At 25.5% G+C, this 7,743-nt stretch overlaps 3 protein-coding genes across 3 annotated transcripts; all 3 read right to left on the bottom strand.

The window, feature by feature from the left end:
- Nucleotides 1-524: 524 nt before the first annotated feature.
- On the bottom strand, nt 525-1,854 carry LOC112682547. The gene is made up of 2 exons (XM_025553179.1): nt 1,382-1,854; nt 525-1,287 (listed from the first exon to the last, which is right to left on the bottom strand). The coding sequence occupies exons 1-2, from the start codon at nt 1,842-1,844 to the stop codon at nt 1,052-1,054; spliced, it is 699 nt and encodes a 232-aa protein (XP_025408964.1). The 5' UTR covers nt 1,845-1,854; the 3' UTR covers nt 525-1,051.
- On the bottom strand, nt 1,840-2,794 carry LOC112682539 (zinc finger MYM-type protein 1-like). Its single transcript, XM_025553172.1, has 2 exons — nt 2,305-2,794; nt 1,840-2,242 (listed from the first exon to the last, which is right to left on the bottom strand). Exons 1-2 carry the CDS (start codon nt 2,664-2,666, stop codon nt 1,855-1,857), a joined length of 750 nt encoding a protein of 249 aa, XP_025408957.1. The 5' UTR covers nt 2,667-2,794; the 3' UTR covers nt 1,840-1,854.
- On the bottom strand, nt 2,786-6,025 carry LOC112682555 (zinc finger MYM-type protein 5-like). The gene is made up of 3 exons (XM_025553187.1): nt 5,760-6,025; nt 4,223-4,342; nt 2,786-3,151 (listed from the first exon to the last, which is right to left on the bottom strand). The coding sequence occupies exons 1-3, from the start codon at nt 5,947-5,949 to the stop codon at nt 2,802-2,804; spliced, it is 660 nt and encodes a 219-aa protein (XP_025408972.1). The 5' UTR covers nt 5,950-6,025; the 3' UTR covers nt 2,786-2,801.
- Between the last annotated feature and the right edge of the window lie 1,718 nt (nt 6,026-7,743).

Below are 7,743 nucleotides of genomic sequence, written 5' to 3'. Positions count from 1 at the left end.
GTTTTCCCTCAGACAATAAGTGTATTATAACGTAGGTAATTGACGGCTTAATATTGTATTTTTCTATATAATTAATGATCCATCGATTTTATCGAATATTTTGGTATTAATATAGATTATTTAGCTATTGGCTATTATAATAGTAAACATACTAGAGTACCGGTAATCACCAACCTATGCATTCATCTACAACTAATATCATATCAGTGGCGCCGAAGTACAAAATTACATGTATGGCATTGACCTCCGACCACCACCCACCCACCCCCACCACAACACACACAATCACATAACCCACTTAATAAATTTGAAACCTGTCAAACAATTTTCCACCCACTTTTATTTTTGATAAACTCTCTTATATTTTCCAACTAATTCGTATGTAAATATTAACATAAATATAAAATATAATTATATTTAATTATCTGCTAATTGCTATGATACCTACTACAAAATACAAACAAAATGTCAAAACGCAACCTTTTATATTATATTATATACAATATTAATAATAATTATGTCCTTTCGTAACAATATTATTATAAGTATTAAATATTTATTAATAAATCAAACATTTAGTTAGAACACTACTTTTAGCTGCAAATAACAAAATTACATTTTCATTATTAATAATTATATCTTGCTCACATGATATTTTCATTAAACTATCGAGACGATCTTGTGACATAGTTGTTCTTAACTTTGTTTTTATAAGTTTTAATTTAGAAAAAGTTTGCTCTACGCTACAGCTTGTTACAGGTAATGTGATAGATAATTTTAAAACTAAATATAAATTTGGAAAAATATTAGCTAATTTAGCCAAACAAAATAGTTTAAATAATTCCCTCGTACTTGCTATGTTATGATAAATAACTTTTGCAGAATCTTCTTCCGCACTATCATAACTATATGCGTTTAACTCTAGTGAATCTTCATAATCTTCAACTATTAAATTGTTGTTAAGATACTTAGGAAGTAAAATACTGTTTTCTATTTCAGTAAAATTTTTACAAAATTCAATATATTCTGTCAATAATGAGTTTTTATCGATTTATGAGTACATGGTACACAAAGCGTCAAAGGCATCACAAGGTACAATGTGTGGATTATTTTGAACTTCTCGAATACGTCTAAATGAAAGAAGGGATAAGTCTTTTAGAGGTCCTATATTGGTGCTTTCAAAACGTCCACTTAACTCTGCTAAAAGAATATCCATTATGACATTGTATGTATCAATTCTAAATTTTTTCATGGGACATGATATAATTTCATCCTGACAATGTTCACCTGAAATTAATATTACATTTTGAAATTAAGAACAATCATACTTTCTTAATAAATTTAATTAATAATTGATATTTATTATGAAAATTATATACACCTGATTTTCTTGGAACACGTTTGGGTCGACTAGATACAAGAGGTAAAAAGTCAACAATACTATTTTCAGCAAACTCATCAGTCCTTTTTAGTAATCTTTTAAACGAATCATCATTTCTAAGTTCTTTGATTTGATGAATCACATTATTTAAAATATTTGTGGCCATAAGCATATCCATATCTTGGGACTGCAATTGGCGGGTGACAGGTTCAAGTATTTGAAATATAGTTTTGAATAATAATGCTGTTAGAAGAAAACGTTGGGATGTAAGGTATGATATCAAACCACTACAACTCGCACCAACTACTACATCAGCAGATCCTTCAGAATCTTTAATTTTATTTAATGTTTTTAAAACTGCATTGTGGAATTTTAAAACTACATATAATGCTGCCGCATGAGAACTCCAACGTGTTGTACTTACTCTCTTAACAGCATGCAATGGATTATTTTTACCTTCCATATTACCACATTCAATTTGAATTTCTCTGAAAATCGTTGCTCTTTTTTTTTGAACACCAAAGAAAAACATAGAGAGTTTCTAAATTGCCAAATAAATCAACTGCGTTGGAGTTGCATGATACTGCTTGTTTTACTACCAAAGCCAAACGATGGGAGTGACACCACACAAATAATGCTTGTGGGCTTTCTTCTTTAATATGAGCTTGGAGGCCATTATAGTTACCACGCATGTTACTAGCTCCATCATATGACTGACCAACCAGCTCTTCTTTCCAATTCAAATTTTCAGCTTCCATTACATTTACAAAAATGTCATACAATTTTTTTCCAGATGTAATTGGTGATTCCTTTACTGCTAATAGTCTTTCATGAACCTCACCAGTCACTTCATCAGCATATCTAAAAAATATATTAATATAACATAACAAAACATATTAGTTAAAATAATTGTATTTATTTACCGTATAATAAATGATATTTGTTCATTACGAGATGCATCAAATGTAGTATCAATCGATATGCTAAACATTCTTACAGTTTTAATAAATGATCGTATTTGAAATGAAATATCTTCGGCAATAGCTTCAATCAACTGATTTTGTCTTTGCCATGAAATAAAAGATGTTTCACGTTTTCCATTTTGTTGAATACAGTTTATGTGTTCCGCTAATGGTCCGGAATTTTTAGACATTAACATAACCAAGTCCTTAAAATTACCTCGAGAATTTGAAGACCAATCCTCATAATGCCCACGAAATGCCAGGTTATGACGTCCCATGTATATTACAATGTCTATAAGCTCTAATAAAACTTGTCTATTCATTGCTATCTGAGTTTTTCTATTATTTTCAATTGAAGGCAAAATTGGCACATTGTTTTGACGTAATTTACATTTTAAAGATGATGTTACATGATCTGGAGTTAATTCATGTCTTTGAATAGCAAATGAACAATTTTTTCATTTATTAAACCCTTCTTTGGTCCAAGATTTTTCTAAATTATTATGCAAATTGGTTCCAAAAAGCATGCAATGAATACAAAATATTTTATTTCTGCTTAATGAATAAGACAACCAATCACGATGGCATTTTGATTTATCAGACAAAATTCTGTAATAATGTTTATCATTAAAACTTCTTTTTATCTTTTCATTGTTAATTTCATAAGGAAATATTTTATTAGGTAAATCATCTTGTAACGGTTGACAAGGACCAAATTTTAAGATGTAATCTTTAATTTCCGGTGACAAAATAGACATTTTAGCAAAAATTGCTGGATCATTTTTAATTATATCCATATCCATATCATCTAAAATAAAAGTTGACAGTTCAAAAATTATGCTAAGTAAATAGACTCATGGTAACATATAAATTTTATTTAGAACTTTTTTATTCTAATGAACTATCAAATAAAATTAAGTATCAATATTAAGAACACAATACACATATTATAATGATTAACCTATTATAAAACTGATAATAAACATGTCGATTATGTTTGCAATAAGTCATTTATGAAATTAGGTCTTTTAAAGCCCATATGTATATGTTTCTACGATAGCTCAGCGTCAAAAACTATATTTCTCATTAGTTAGATCTCAAATAAAATATGCTACATTAATATGGTTAGGTTATGGCACACTGACAATATTAGACAATATACATGCCTTTCCTTAATTCAAAATAATTTTTTATGATATCTGTCATATAATTGTAATATGAAAAGAACCCCTCAGTCAGGAATTAGGATATAATACAATTGGTAATTTATTTAAAATTGATTCTTTAAAAAACATAAAATAGCATTAAATTTAAGATTCTTAATCAAATTATTGCATAAGATGACTTATTGTGTAGAACTTCTTGAAGAATTAAAATTTAAGGTAAATACAATCAACTCCAGAAATAAACCTACATTTTATCTGTCAAATTTTAAAACTAAATATTTGTCACATAGCCCTGCTAAAATTTTAATGTCTGCAGGTTACAATGTATTACATTTTGATTTGTTTCCATAGATACCTACTACTTCTGATAAACATTTTTTTTTTTTTTTTAGTGTTATTTAAATAATACTTACTAAATTAATTATTAGTTTTAAATGAATTTTATTTTCTTATCTTATTATTATAAATTATTATACCTATGTTTTTTCTTTTAGCTAAATAGATATGTTAGGTACCCCCTACATAATATTTGTTATGCCTTTAAAAAAATGGAAAAAACATGTTATTTCGCTGTTCGTACATTACTATTACTTTATCTTATAGATTATTAATTATATTATTATTTTTATCACTATAGGCAAAGGTACAAAAAACTAAATATTCAAAATATATAAATAGGTACATAAAAAATGACAAATAATTTAAGTACATACCTTTATTTTGCAAACATGAGCTTATCTCAGTATCTTTTTGAATTTCACATTCAACCAATGATTCTTTATTAACTGGAGTACTTTGGTCTTCATTTAAATCATTGTTCACATCAAAAATAGCTAAAAATATGTATTAAATTAAAGCTAGTTCTAGTTGTATATTCAATAAGGATATTAATCATCAAACGATTATGAGTTATATAGGTACATATTCACAATTAAGTATATAAATACTTAAAAAAAAGTTGTTTAATATGGATAGGCACATACCTTTATTTTGCAATCATGAGTTTATCTCAAGACTAGTTGTATATTCAATAAGGTAATTGGTTATCAAAAAACTATGTGAGCATGTAATATGTACAAATTATCATTTGTTAATGTATAAGTAGGTACAAAAATGTAAGTACATAAAATAAAATCATATATAAAATCAGTCATCAGAAAAATCTTTTTTAACTAATATATTTTTTTTTACACATATAAGCATTTTTTTTACTTTTATATACTCCAAATTAACAGTAGTGGGATAAATTAATGTAATTATCAGGACTAGGATTTGTATGAAATAAAAAAATTGTAAAATATGCAAAAATATAGATTTAAATTTTTATAAGATAAATACAAAAATATAGTAATAAAAATAAAAAAAAATATTTATTGAATTACATCAGTGGTTGGTTGTTTGTCTTAATATAATATAATAGAGAAATAAAATAAAATAATTCAAAATAAAATTTATGTTTGATAAAAAAAATCAAGTTTTATACTTTTGTTGTATGCCAGATCGGGTAAACTCGGTAGGGTCCGTTGGCATTACAGTAACGTTTTTTAAGTTCGCACTTTAGAAAAAAAACACCAAGAGGAAATTCTCAATTCAACAATTTTATTAAAAGTATTTATTTTATTGAGTCGCTGAAAATTATAATATAGAAAGAACGATTTTACAATTGCTTGGTTGTTACACGAATGTCAGCATTTGTCCCCACATATTAACATATACATACTTAACAATAATAATAATAATAAGTATAATAATAATATACTATAATATGCTGTGGTGCACATAACACTTTTATCAGCGGGGCTAGAATTAAATACGAAATATACTATAATACATTCATTTTTTGCATTCATATAATTGAAATATGCAATAATATTAATTTTATTCAATAAATGCAATAATATCCATTTTATCTAAAATATGCAAAAACATGCAAAATAAAAACACCACCATTTATCTCATCATGAGGTGATTCGTGGACATTATTGACAAAATCAATATTCAAAAGTCGCATAAGAAATCATGCTGTTGCATACATATCCTAACCCTGGTAATAACTAATAGAACATAGCCACATAGGTAGGTTATAGTACAATAAGTTGGTAGTACAGAACTTATAAGTAAAAACTAATCATATTAAATATTATAATTAAGATCAGTATTAATTATTTAAAATAATACATATTTATAATATATCTGTATTTTTATTTTAAAACAAAATAAAACATTTAAATAAATTATGTAGGTACTTACTATTTTTTACAGCAGTAATTTGGTGAATCAATTTGCTTTTTTTATTCTTGTTTCCAGAAAAAAACGATTTTATATCATGCGAGTTTCTTTTAAATTTTCGTACTTTACATGAGTTAATATGTCTATTCCAATTTTTATCGTTCATTGATGAACTTAATTTCCCGCAATTACATTTACAAACAGAACTCATAGTTTTTGGTATTAAATAAATTACTTTATAAGGTTGATTTGTACTTAATATTCTTAGACAATTATAATTTTTAACTTTAAATAGTAGTGGTTAAAAATTAAAAATTCTTAAAAGTTAAATAATAAAACCAATTAAATAATATAAATATATGTCACAGTCTTTTTGAATTATAGCTGGCTTATTAGTTATTACACTAAACTGAAGGTACAGTTGATTTTCAACGATAGTGTATCATAATTTATAGGAATTTTTAGCTATTTATAAACACTATAATGGACTAAATGTTGCATTTTTGATAACATAATAGACGCTAATAATGTAATATACGTATGTTAGTGGAGTGGGTGGTCGCCAGTCGGCGAATGTCTATTTTGGTTGATGGTTTTTATTTTTATTTTTGTTCTATCCAAAATGCACCATTAGTTGTTACTGTTCTTACTAATCAGTAATGATCGTATTATTATGAACTATTTGGTGTTAATTGATCAACGAAATAATGTATATGTAATACCAAATACTCGAAGTGGGCAATACTACTTAATAATTTGTGATTCTATTTCTATTGTCATCATTTTATTTTCCTCTGGACCCCCCCCTTAAATGTTTATATATATGGCAGCTGCCATACATAAACATGGACTTCGGCGCCACTGTATCATATACTATATAGACACAATGTCAATCCGACAGGGTTTTTTGTCAACTAATTTTAAAAATTTTCATTCATAATAATGCAGATAAATATACATTAAAAATAATTCTTCATCAATTACATCTCTTTCCCACTACCATCACTGTATTAATTATAAAAATTGCTACATTCAGCTACTCGTCGACATAACATATGCTTAATAAAATTTATGGAAATATCACTGCTTCTATGCAGAATAAAACATTATTAAACACTAATACAAGTAGTATTACTCGTACTTCCGTATAAAGTTTTTTAACTTATATTATTTACAAAGCTCTAATTATATTAATATAAATTATATAATCTATGAGAACACTTAATTCGGTATATAAATCTGAAATATTTGTTCATTACTCGTTATGAAAAATATAAGTTAAAAACAACTTCTTTATTTCACAATAAAATTATTTTTATTTTATTTATAGACATTTATAACTTATATTTGAAAGTATTTAAGGAAGGGTTAATATTACCTATAATTATTATAAGAATATTAACAGGTACATCAAGTGCATATATATTCTTACACACAATATTTTGTTCACACAACATATTTATCATGTTTTTTATACAATAAATAATTTGTTCGCACAATACAAACTATAATAATTATCTTCTTACACAAAAAAAAAATATATATATATATATAAATAGATAAGACAGTTGTATGTTACTGATGTATGATTTTTGGTGGTACCAAACAAATTTATAATAATAATACTATATTTTATTGTAATAAATAAATAAAACTAATATATTCAAACAATTTCTTATATAAATAAAACATACATAATTTAATTTTTAGACAGAGAAACTTATTAACATTTAATATTATAATAATACCATACTTTAATAACATAATTATCTGTTGATAAATTTATTTTTAATTAAATACATCAATTATAATGATGACAATAAAATACAATGCCAAATACTTTTGTATGTAATTACTGAGATCCACCACATTAAAATTTAGTGACTATGCACTGGTAAAATAACTCACAAAGCCTTATATTTTTAAACTTACTTTTATAAATATTACAATTTTAAGTACTTATGTCTAATAATACAATAGTTATCTACGTTTATGATAATAGTAC

This window comes from Sipha flava, unplaced genomic scaffold, assembly GCF_003268045.1.
Source record: "Sipha flava isolate LNK unplaced genomic scaffold, YSA_version1 103_pilon_pilon, whole genome shotgun sequence".
NCBI lineage: Eukaryota > Metazoa > Arthropoda > Insecta > Hemiptera > Aphididae > Sipha > Sipha flava.
The sequence above is the reverse complement of the archived record's forward strand: the minus strand, read 5'-3'. Positions and strand labels throughout refer to the sequence as shown.